General features: G+C 56.9%; 1 protein-coding gene across 1 annotated transcript in view; it reads left to right on the forward strand.

The window, feature by feature from the left end:
* Positions 1 to 12508, forward strand: part of LOC135040591 (aldehyde dehydrogenase family 3 member B1-like) — a 270098-nt gene that overhangs the window by 117113 nt on the left and 140477 nt on the right. The window contains exon 2 of the mRNA XM_063954834.1: positions 10961 to 11071. Coding sequence (XP_063810904.1) covers positions 10961 to 11071 — 111 coding nt within the window. The remainder of the gene's footprint in view (positions 1 to 10960; positions 11072 to 12508) is intronic.

Here is a 12508-nt window from a genome sequence, read left to right on the forward strand (position 1 = left end):
CCATCACTGCGCCTGAGTGTGACCACTGCTCTCTGCATAGCACCGCATTAGGGAACAGGACGACTCATACCTGGCTCCGCTCAGCCTGCAGCAAGCCACGGTGACACCGTCACTGCGCCTGAGTGTGACCACTGCTCTCTGCGTAGCACCGCATTAGGGAACAGGACGACTCATACCTGGCTCCGCTCAGCCTGCAGCAAGCCACGGTGACACCATCACTGCGCCTGAGTGTGACCACTGCTCTCTGCATAGCACCGCATTAGGGAACAGGACGACTCATACCTGGCTCCGCTCAGCCTGCAGCAAGCCACGGTGACACCATCACTGCGCCTGAGTGTGACCACTGCTCTCTGCGTAGCACCGCATTAGGGAACAGGACGACTCATACCTGGCTCCGCTCAGCCTGCAGCAAGCCACGGTGACACCATCACTGCACCTGAGTGTGACCACTGCTCTCTGCGTAGCACCGCATTAGGGAACAGGACGACTCATACCTGGCTCCGCTCAGCCTGCAGCAAGCCACGGTGACACCATCACTGCGCCTGAGTGTGACCACTGCTCTCTGCGTAGCACCGCATCAGGGAACAGGACGACTCATACCTGGCTCCGCTCAGCCTGCAGCAAGCCACGGTGACACCATCACTGCGCCTGAGTGTGACCACTGCTCTCTGCGTAGCACCGCATCAGGGAACAGGACGACTCATACCTGGCTCCGCTCAGCCTGCAGCAAGCCACGGTGACACCATCACTGCGCCTGAGTGTGACCACTGCTCTCTGCGTAGCACCACATTAGGGAACCGGACGACTCATACCTGGCTCCGCTCAGCCTGCAGCAAGCCACGGTGACACCATCACTGCGCCTGAGTGTGACCACTGCTCTCTGCGTAGCACCGCATCAGGGAACAGGACGACTCATACCTGGCTCCGCTCAGCCTGCAGCAAGCCACGGTGACACCATCACTGCGCCTGAGTGTGACCACTGCTCTCTGCGTAGCACCGCATTAGGGAACAGGACGACTCATACCTGGCTCCGCTCAGCCTGCAGCAAGCCACGGTGACACCATCACTGCACCTGAGTGTGACCACTGCTCTCTGCGTAGCACCGCATTAGGGAACAGGACGACTCATACCTGGCTCCGCTCAGCCTGCAGCAAGCCACGGTGACACCATCACTGCACCTGAGTGTGACCACTGCTCTCTGCGTAGCACCGCATTAGGGAACAGGACGACTCATACCTGGCTCCGCTCAGCCTGCAGCAAGCCACGGTGACACCATCACTGCGCCTGAGTGTGACCACTGCTCTCTGCGTAGCACCGCATTAGGGAACAGGACGACTCATACCTGGCTCCGCTCAGCCTGCAGCAAGCCACGGTGACACCATCACTGCACCTGAGTGTGACCACTGCTCTCTGCGTAGCACCGCATTAGGGAACAGGACGACTCATACCTGGCTCCGCTCAGCCTGCAGCAAGCCACGGTGACACCATCACTGCGCCTGAGTGTGACACTGCTCTCTGCGTAGCACCGTATTAGGGAACAGGACGAGTCATACCTGGCTCCGCTCAGCCTGCAGCAAGCCACGGTGACACCATCACTGCACCTGAGTGTGACCACTGCTCTCTGCGTAGCACCGCATTAGGGAACAGGACGACTCATACCTGGCTCCGCTCAGCCTGCAGAAAGCCACGTGACACCATCACTGCGCCTGAGTGTGACCACTGCTCTCTGCGTAGCACCGCATTAGGGAACAGGACGACTCATACCTGGCTCCGCTCAGCCTGCAGCAAGCCACGGTGACACCATCACTGCGCCTGAGTGTGACCACTGCTCTCTGCGTAGCACCGCATTAGGGAACAGGACGACTCATACCTGGCTCCGCTCAGCCTGCAGCAAGCCACGGTGACACCATCACTGCGCCTGAGTGTGACCACTGCTCTCTGCGTAGCACCGCATTAGGGAACAGGACAACTCATACCTGGCTCCGCTCAGCCTGCAGCAAGCCACGGTGACTCCATCACTGCGCCTGAGTGTGACCACTGCTCTCTGCGTAGCACCGCATTAGAGAACAGGACGAGTCATACCTGGCTCCGCTCAGCCTGCAGCAAGCCACGGTGACACCATCACTGCGCCTGAGTTTGACCACTGCTCTCTGCATAGCACCGCATTAGGGAACAGGACAACTCATACCTGGCTCCGCTCAGCCTGCAGCAAGCCACGGTGACACCATCACTGCACCTGAGTGTGACCACTGCTCTCTGCATAGCACTGCATTAGGGAACAGGACGAGTCATACCTGGCTCCGCTCAGCCTGCAGCAAGCCACGGTGACACCATCACTGTACCTGAGTGTGACCACTGCTCTCTGCGTAGCACCGCATTAGGGAACAGGACGACTCATACCTGGCTCCGCTCAGCCTGCAGCAAGCCACGGTGACACCATCACTGCGCCTGAGTGTGACCACTGCTCTCTGCATAGCACCGCATTAGGGAACAGGACGACTCATACCTGGCTCCGCTCAGCCTGCAGCAAGCCACGGTGACTCCATCACTGCGCCTGAGTGTGACCACTGCTCTCTGCGTAGCACCGCATTAGGTAACATGACGACTCATACCTGGCTCCGCTCAGCCTGCAGCAAGCCACGGTGACACCATCACTGCACCTGAGTGTGACCACTGCTCTCTGCGTAGCACTGCATTAGGGAACAGGACGAGTCATACCTGGCTCCGCTCAGCCTGCAGCAAGCCACGGTGACTCCATCACTGCGCCTGAGTGTGACCACTGCTCTCTGCGTAGCACCGCATTAGGGAACAGGACGACTCATACCTGGCTCCGCTCAGCCTGCAGCAAGCCACGGTGACACCATCACTGCGCCTGAGTGTGACCACTGCTCTCTGCATAGCACCGCATTAGGGAACAGGACGACTCATACCTGGCTCCGCTCAGCCTGCAGCAAGCCACGGTGACACCATCACTGCGCCTGAGTGTGACCACTGCTCTCTGCATAGCACCGCATTAGGGAACAGGACGACTCATACCTGGCTCCGCTCAGCCTGCAGCAAGCCACGGTGACACCATCACTGCGCCTGAGTGTGACCACTGCTCTCTGCGTAGCACCGCATCAGGGAACAGGACGACTCATACCTGGCTCCGCTCAGCCTGCAGCAAGCCACGGTGACACCATCACTGCGCCTGAGTGTGACCACTGCTCTCTGCGTAGCACCGTATTAGGGAACAGGACGACTCATACCTGGCTCCGCTCAGCCTGCAGCAAGCCACGGTGACACCATCACTGCGCCTGAGTGTGACCACTGCTCTCTGCGTAGCACCGCATTAGGGAACAGGACGACTCATACCTGGCTCCGCTCAGCCTGCAGCAAGCCACGGTGACACCATCACTGCGCCTGAGTGTGACCACTGCTCTCTGCGTAGCACCGTATTAGGGAACAGGACGACTCATACCTGGCTCCGCTCAGCCTGCAGCAAGCCACGGTGACACCATCACTGCGCCTGAGTGTGACCACTGCTCTCTGCGTAGCACCGTATTAGGGAACAGGACGACTCATACCTGGCTCCGCTCAGCCTGCAGCAAGCCACGGTGACACCATCACTGCGCCTGAGTGTGACCACTGCTCTCTGCATAGCGCCGCATTAGGGAAGAGGACGACTCATACCTGGCTCCGCTCAGCCTGCAGCAAGCCACGGTGACACCATCACTGCGCCTGAGTGTGACCACTGCTCTCTGCGTAGCACCGCATCAGGGAACAGGACGACTCATACCTGGCTCCGCTCAGCCTGCAGCAAGCCACGGTGACACCATCACTGCGCCTGAGTGTGACCACTGCTCTTTGCGTAGCACCGCATCAGGGAACAGGACGAGTCATACCTGGCTCCGCTCAGCCTGCAGCAAGCCACGGTGACACCATCACTGCGCCTGAGTGTGACCACTGCTCTCTGCGTAGCACCGCATCAGGGAACAGGACGACTCATACCTGGCTCCGCTCAGCCTGCAGCAAGCCACGGTGACACCATCACTGCGCCTGAGTGTGACCACTGCTCTCTGCGTAGCACCGCATCAGGGAACAGGACGAGTCATACCTGGCTCCGCTCAGCCTGCAGCAAGCCACGGTGACACCATCACTGCGCCTGAGTGTGACCACTGCTCTCTGCATAGCACCGCATTAGGGAACAGGACGACTCATACCTGGCTCCGTTCAGCCTGCAGCAAGCCACGGTGACACAATCACTGCGCCTGAGTGTGACCACTGCTCTCTGCGTAGCACCGCATTAGGGAACAGGACGACTCATACCTGGCTCCGCTCAGCCTGCAGCAAGCCACGGTGACACCATCACTGCGCCTGAGTGTGACCACTGCTCTCTGCGTAGCACCGCATTAGGGAACAGGACGACTCATACCTGGCTCCGCTCAGCCTGCAGCAAGCCACGGTGACACCATCACTGCGCCTGAGTGTGACCACTGCTCTCTGCGTAGCACCGCATTAGGGAACAGGACGACTCATACCTGGCTCCGCTCAGCCTGCAGCAAGCCACGGTGACACCATCACTGCGCCTCAGTGTGACCACTGCTCTCTGCGTAGCACCGCATTAGGGAACAGGACGACTCATACCTGGCTCCGCTCAGCCTGCAGCAAGCCACGGTGACTCCATCACTGCGCCTGAGTGTGACCACTGCTCTCTGCATAGCACCGCATTAGGGAACAGGACGACTCATACCTGGCTCCGCTCAGCCTGCAGCAAGCCACGGTGACACCATCACTGCGCCTCAGTGTGACCACTGCTCTCTGCGTAGCACCGCATTAGGGAACAGGACGACTCATACCTGGCTCCGCTCAGCCTGCAGCAAGCCACGGTGACTCCATCACTACGCCTGAGTGTGACCACTGCTCTCTGCGTAGCACCGCATTAGGGAACAGGACGACTCATACCTGGCTCCGCTCAGCCTGCAGCAAGCCACGGTGACACCATCACTGCACCTGAGTGTGACCACTGCTCTCTGCGTAGCACCGCATTAGGGAACAGGACGACTCATACCTGGCTCCGCTCAGCCTGCAGCAAGCCACGGTGACACCATCACTGCGCCTGAGTGTGACACTGCTCTCTGCGTAGCGCCGCATTAGGGAACAGGACGACTCATACATGGCTTCGATCAGCCTGCAGCAAGCCACGGTGACTCCATCACTGCGCCTGAGTGTGACCACTGCTCTCTGCATAGCACCGCATTAGGGAACAGGACGACTCATACCTGGCTCCGCTCAGCCTGCAGCAAGCCACGGTGACTCCATCACTGCACCTGAGTGTGACCACTGCTCTCTGCATAGCACCGCATTAGGGAACAGGACGACTCATACCTGGCTCCGCTCAGCCTGCAGCAAGCCACGGTGACTCCATCACTGCGCCTGAGTGTGACCACTGCTCTCTGCGTAGCACCGCATCAGGGAACAGGACGACTCATACCTGGCTCCGCTCAGCCTGCAGCAAGCCACGGTGACACCATCACTGCACCTGAGTGTGACCACTGCTCTCTGCGTAGCACCGCATTAGGGAACAGGACAACTCATACCTGGCTCCGCTCAGCCTGCAGCAAGCCACGGTGACACCATCACTGCGCCTGAGTGTGACCACTGCTCTCTGCGTAGCACCGCATTAGGGAACAGGACGACTCATACCTGGCTCCGCTCAGCCTGCAGCAAGCCACGGTGACACCATCACTGCGCCTGAGTGTGACCACTGCTCTCTGCGTAGCACCGCATTAGGGAACAGGACGACTCATACCTGGCTCCGCTCAGCCTGCAGCAAGCCACGGTGACACCATCACTGCACCTGAGTGTGACCACTGCTCTCTGCGTAGCACCGCATTAGGGAACAGGACGACTCATACCTGGCTCCGCTCAGCCTGCAGAAAGCCACGTGACACCATCACTGCGCCTGAGTGTGACCACTGCTCTCTGCGTAGCACCGCATTAGGGAACATGATGACTCATACCTGGCTCCGCTTAGCCTGCAGCAAGCCACGGTGACACCATCACTGCGCCTGAGTGTGACCACTGCTCTCTGCGTAGCACCGCATTAGGGAACAGGACGACTCATACCTGGCTCCGCTCAGCCTGCAGCAAGCCACGGTGACACCATCACTGCGCCTGAGTGTGACCACTGCTCTCTGCGTAGCACCGCATTAGGGAACAGGACGACTCATACCTGGCTCCGCTCAGCCTGCAGCAAGCCACGGTGACTCCATCACTGCGCCTGAGTGTGACCACTGCTCTCTGCGTAGCACCGCATTAGGGAACAGGACGACTCATACCTGGCTCCGCTCAGCCTGCAGCAAGCCACGGTGACTCCATCACTGCGCCTGAGTGTGACCACTGCTCTCTGCGTAGCACCGCATTAGAGAACAGGACGAGTCATACCTGGCTCCGCTCAGCCTGCAGCAAGCCACGGTGACACCATCACTGCGCCTGAGTTTGACCACTGCTCTCTGCATAGCACCGCATTAGGGAACAGGACAACTCATACCTGGCTCCGCTCAGCCTGCAGCAAGCCACGGTGACACCATCACTGCGCCTGAGTGTGACCACTGCTCTCTGCGTAGCACCGTATTAGGGAACAGGACGACTCATACCTGGCTCCGCTCAGCCTGCAGCAAGCCACGGTGACACCATCACTGCGCCTGAGTGTGACCACTGCTCTCTGCGTAGCACCGCATTAGGGAACAGGACGAGTCATACCTGGCTCCGCTCAGCCTGCAGCAAGCCACGGTGACACCATCACTGCGCCTGAGTGTGACCACTGCTCTCTGCGTAGCACCGCATTAGGGAACAGGACGACTCATACCTGGCTCCGCTCAGCCTGCCGCAAGCCACGGTGACACCATCACTGCGCCTGAGTGTGACCACTGCTCTCTGCGTAGCACCGCATTAGGGAACAGGACGACTCATACCTGGCTCCGCTCAGCCTGCAGCAAGCCACGGTGACACCATCACTGCGCCTGAGTGTGACCACTGCTCTCTGCATAACGCCGCATTAGGGAACAGGACGACTCATACCTGGCTCCGCTCAGCCTGCAGCAAGCCACGGTGACACCATCACTGCGCCTGAGTGTGACCACTGCTCTCTGCATAGCACCGCATTAGGGAACAGGACGACTCATACCTGGCTCCGTTCAGCCTGCAGCAAGCCACGGTGACACAATCACTGCGCCTGAGTGTGACCACTGCTCTCTGCGTAGCACCGCATTAGGGAACAGGACGACTCATACCTGGCTCCGCTAAGCCTGCAGCAAGCCACGGTGACACCATCACTGCGCCTGAGTGTGACACTGCTCTCTGCGTAGCACCGTATTAGGGAACAGGACGAGTCATACCTGGCTCCGCTCAGCCTGCAGCAAGCCACGGTGACACCATCACTGCGCCTGAGTGTGACCACTGCTCTCTGCATAGCACCGCATTAGGGAACAGGACGACTCATACCTGGCTCCGTTCAGCCTGCAGCAAGCCACGGTGACACAATCACTGCGCCTGAGTGTGACCACTGCTCTCTGCGTAGCACCGCATTAGGGAACAGGACGACTCATACCTGGCTCCGCTCAGCCTGCAGCAAGCCACGGTGACACCATCACTGCACCTGAGTGTGACCACTGCTCTCTGCGTAGCACCGCATTAGGGAACAGGACGACTCATACCTGGCTCCGCTCAGCCTGCAGCAAGCCACGGTGACACCATCACTGCACCTGAGTGTGACCACTGCTCTCTGCGTAGCACCGCATTAGGGAACAGGACGACTCATACCTGGCTCCGCTCAGCCTGCAGCAAGCCACGGTGACACCATCACTGCGCCTGAGTGTGACCACTGCTCTCTGCGTAGCACCGCATTAGGGAACAGGACGACTCATACCTGGCTCCGCTCAGCCTGCAGCAAGCCACGGTGACACCATCACTGCGCCTGAGTGTGACCACTGCTCTCTGCATAGCACCGCATTAGGGAACAGGACGACTCATACCTGGCTCCGCTCAGCCTGCAGCAAGCCACGGTGACACCATCACTGCGCCTGAGTGTGACCACTGCTCTCTGCGTAGCACCGCATTAGGGAACAGGACGACTCATACCTGGCTCCGCTCAGCCTGCAGCAAGCCACGGTGACTCCATCACTGCGCCTGAGTGTGACCACTGCTCTCTGCATAGCACCACATTAGGGAACAGGACGACTCATACCTGGCTCCGCTCAGCCTGCAGCAAGCCACGGTGACTCCATCACTGCGCCTGAGTGTGACCACTGCTCTCTGCATAGCACCACATTAGGGAACAGGACGACTCATACCTGGCTCCGCTCAGCCTGCAGCAAGCCACGGTGACACCATCACTGCGCCTGAGTGTGACCACTGCTCTCTGCGTAGCACCGCATTAGGGAACAGGACGACTCATACCTGGCTCCGCTCAGCCTGCAGCAAGCCACGGTGACACCATCACTGCGCCTGAGTGTGACCACTGCTCTCTGCGTAGCACCGCATTAGGGAACAGGACGACTCATACCTGGCTCCGCTCAGCCTGCAGCAAGCCACGGTGACACCATCACTGCACCTGAGTGTGACCACTGCTCTCTGCATAGCACCACATTAGGGAACAGGACGACTCATACCTGGCTCCGCTCAGCCTGCAGCAAGCCACGGTGACACCATCACTGCGCCTGAGTGTGACACTGCTCTCTGCGTAGCGCCGCATCAGGGAACAGGACGACTCATACCTGGCTCCGCTCAGCCTGCAGCAAGCCACGGTGACACCATCACTGCACCTGAGTGTGACACTGCTCTCTGCGTAGCGCCGCATTAGGGAACAGGACGACTCATACCTGGCTCCGCTCAGCCTGCAGCAAGCCACGGTGACACCATCACTGCGCCTGAGTGTGACACTGCTCTCTGCGTAGCGCCGCATTAGGGAACAGGACGACTCATACCTGGCTCCGCTCAGCCTGCAGCAAGCCACGGTGACACCATCACTGCGCCTGAGTGTGACCACTGCTCTCTGCATAGCACCGCATTAGGGAACAGGACAACTCATACCTGGCTCCGATCAGCCTGCAGCAAGCCACGGTGACACCATCACTGCGCCTGAGTGTGACCACTGCTCTCTGCATAGCACCACATTAGGGAACCGGACGACTCATACCTGGCTCCGCTCAGCCTGCAGCAAGCCACGGTGACACCATCACTGCGCCTGAGTGTGACCACTGCTCTCTGCATAGCACCGCATTAGGGAACAGGACGAGTCATACCTGGCTCCGCTCAGCCTGCAGCAAGCCACGGTGACACCATCACTGCGCCTGAGTGTGACCACTGCTCTCTGCGTAGCGCCGCATTAGGGAACAGGACGACTCATACCTGGCTCCGCTCAGCCTGCAGCAAGCCACGGTGACACCATCACTGCGCCTGAGTGTGACCACTGCACTCTGCATAGCACTGCATTAGGGAACAGGACGAGTCATACCTGGCTCCGCTCAGCCTGCAGCAAGCCACGGTGACACCATCACTGCGCCAGAGTATGAGATGGGACCGACCTGTGAACGCTGCTGCAGATGGCTGAATCTCATGATTCTGACCCACTGACCGCTGGATGACTGGTCCCTGTAGACTGGATGAGAACATCATCTATATCATTCTGTATGTCCTGCATGTATATATATATATATATATGTGGTCTTCAGTATGTCGCCGGCCGGGATCCCGACTGCCGGCATGCCCAAACATATTCTCCCTCTTGGGGGTCAACGACCCCCCTGGAGGAAGAATAGATAGCGCGGCGCGCATAGCGGGCTCATTAGCGCTCGCCCAACTGTTGTTATGCCGGGATCCCAACTGCCGGCCACTCATACTACACATATATATATATATATATATATATATATACACACACACACACACACATACACACACACACCATTTCCCCCCCTTTTTTAAGGGGGGTGGCCCAAAGCTCCAGGTGACTGGGATGAACTTCCACCCCTGCAGGTGGGGTAATATATTGCACTATGGGGGGGAACTCTGACAGTATGGGGCAGGGACGATGTCAGGGGCTCTAGATTCTGCGTTCAGGGATAGGCAATTGGTGTTGCTATATAAATAAATGTTATTACTAATAATATTGAACTTTCATCGGTTGTCATGCTATAATCACTAATTTCAATGTTAATGTTGGGGGTCATTCTGACCCGTTCGCATGCTGCTTTTTTCACTGCAGTGCGATCGGGTCCAGAATGTGCATGCGCAGGCACATCGCTTCTCGGCGACGGGGAGTGCCGGGCAGCGACGGAATTAGAGAAGAAAATTATCGCTGCTGAGATCGCCACGAGATTGACAAGAGGAAGGCATTCCGGGGCGGCAACTGACCGCTTTCTAGAAGTGGTGAGGAAAACGCAGGGGTGTCCAGGCGTTTGCAGGGCGGGAGTCTGGCGATAATTCCGGGACCAGACAGGCTTAGGTCATCACAGTGTGTCAGTAAGTCCAGACCTATTCACAAACTGCACAAAATGTTTTTGACAGCTCAGCTACACAAGCGATCGCAGCCTTGCTATGCTACACTCCCCCATAGGCGGCGTCTACCTGATCGCACGGGCAGCAAAACGTTTCAGCGTGCGATCAGGTCAGAAGGAGGGCCGTTGTGTAACGCCAGAGACCAGCGATACAATAAAGGTTGAAGTGTTTTAGTAGAAATCCCTAAGCGTTGCACGAGAACCCTCCTCTGTTTTATTAGCGGTATACAGATTTGCATCTACATTTTAATAGAATTTTTGTTTCAGTCAATATTAATAACACATTGTCCAAAATGTAATTGACTGAATTTTTCATTGTGTATAAACACTACTAATGTATAGTTGTTACTATAGTTCATGTTGGGCCTTCAGCACATTAGCATCAGTGGAACCCTAACTCATTTTATTTATCATTTTTATAGCCTCCATTTGAAGTGGAAATATCAGAGTTGAGTTTGGTGAAAAGTGAAATTAATATGGCAATAAACAGCCTGAGTTCTTGGATGAAGGATGAGTATGTGTCCAAAAATCTGGTGAGTCAAAAAATAACCTTTATGCACAGTTTTGGCAAGTGGGATATTTAGGAAGGAGTCACGTACAATGTGGCTGTATTGTTTTCATGAAAATAGCTGTGGATTTCCACCTGCACTTTGAGTCAGGAGCATCTATGTGTCAAACAAATACACAGCACCAGGTATGGTCCTAGGAAATGACTAACACCAGGAGGCAACACATGCACAGCCCCAGGTATGGTTCTAGGAAATGACCAATCCCAGGAGGCAACACATTCACAGCATCAGGTGTGGTCCTAGGAAATGACCAACCCCAGGAGGCAATACATTCACAGCCCCAGGTATGGTCCTAGGAAATGACCAACCCCAGGAGGCAATACATTCACAGCATCAGGTGTGGTCCTAGGAGAAGACCAACCCCAGGAGGCAATACATTCACAGCATCAGGTATGGTCCTAGGAAATGACCAACCCCAGGAGGCAACACATGCACAGCTCCAGGTATGGTTCTAGGAAATGACCAATCACAGGAGGCAACACATGCACAGCTCCAGGTATGGTTCTAGGAAATGACCAACACCAGGAGGCAACACATGCACAGCTCCAGGTATGGTTCTAGGAAATGACCAACCCCAGGAGGCAACACATGCACAGCTCCAGGTATGGTCCTATGAAATTACCAACACCAGGAGTCAACACATGCACAGCTCCAGGTATGGTCCTAGGAAATGACCAACACCAGGAAGCAACACATGCACAGCCCCAGGTGTGGTCCTATGAAATTACCAACACCAGGAGGCAACACATGCACAGCACCAGGTATGGTCCTAGGAAATGACCAACCCCAGGAGGCAACACATGCACAGCCCCAGGTATGGTTCTAGGAAATGACCAACCCCAGGAGGCAACACATGCACAGCCCCAGGTATGGTTCTAGGAAATGACCAATCCCAGGAGGCAACACATGCACATCCCCAGGTATGGTTCTAGGAAATGACCAATCCCAGGAGGCAACACATGCACAGCCCCAGGTATGGTTCTAGGAAATTACCAATCTCAGGAGGCAACACATGCACAGCCCCAGGTATGGTTCTAGGAAATGACCAATCCCAGGAGCAACACATGCACAATTCCAGGTATGGTCCTAGGAAATGACCAACACCAGGAGGTAACACATGCACAGCTCCAGGTATGGTCCTAGGAAATGACCAATCCCAGGAGCAACACATGCACAATTCCAGGTATGGTCCTAGGAAATGACCAACCCCAGGAGGCAACACATGCACAGCTCCAGGTATGGTTCTAGGAAATGACCAACCCCAGGAGTCAACACATGCACAGCTCCAGGTATGGTCCTAGGAAATGACCAACACCAGGAAGCAACACATGCACAGCCCCAGGTGTGGTCCTATGAAATTACCAACACCAGGAGGCAACACATGCACAGCACCAGGTATGG

Source organism: Pseudophryne corroboree, unplaced genomic scaffold (genome assembly GCF_028390025.1).
Source record: "Pseudophryne corroboree isolate aPseCor3 unplaced genomic scaffold, aPseCor3.hap2 scaffold_748, whole genome shotgun sequence".
Lineage (NCBI taxonomy): Eukaryota > Metazoa > Chordata > Amphibia > Anura > Myobatrachidae > Pseudophryne > Pseudophryne corroboree.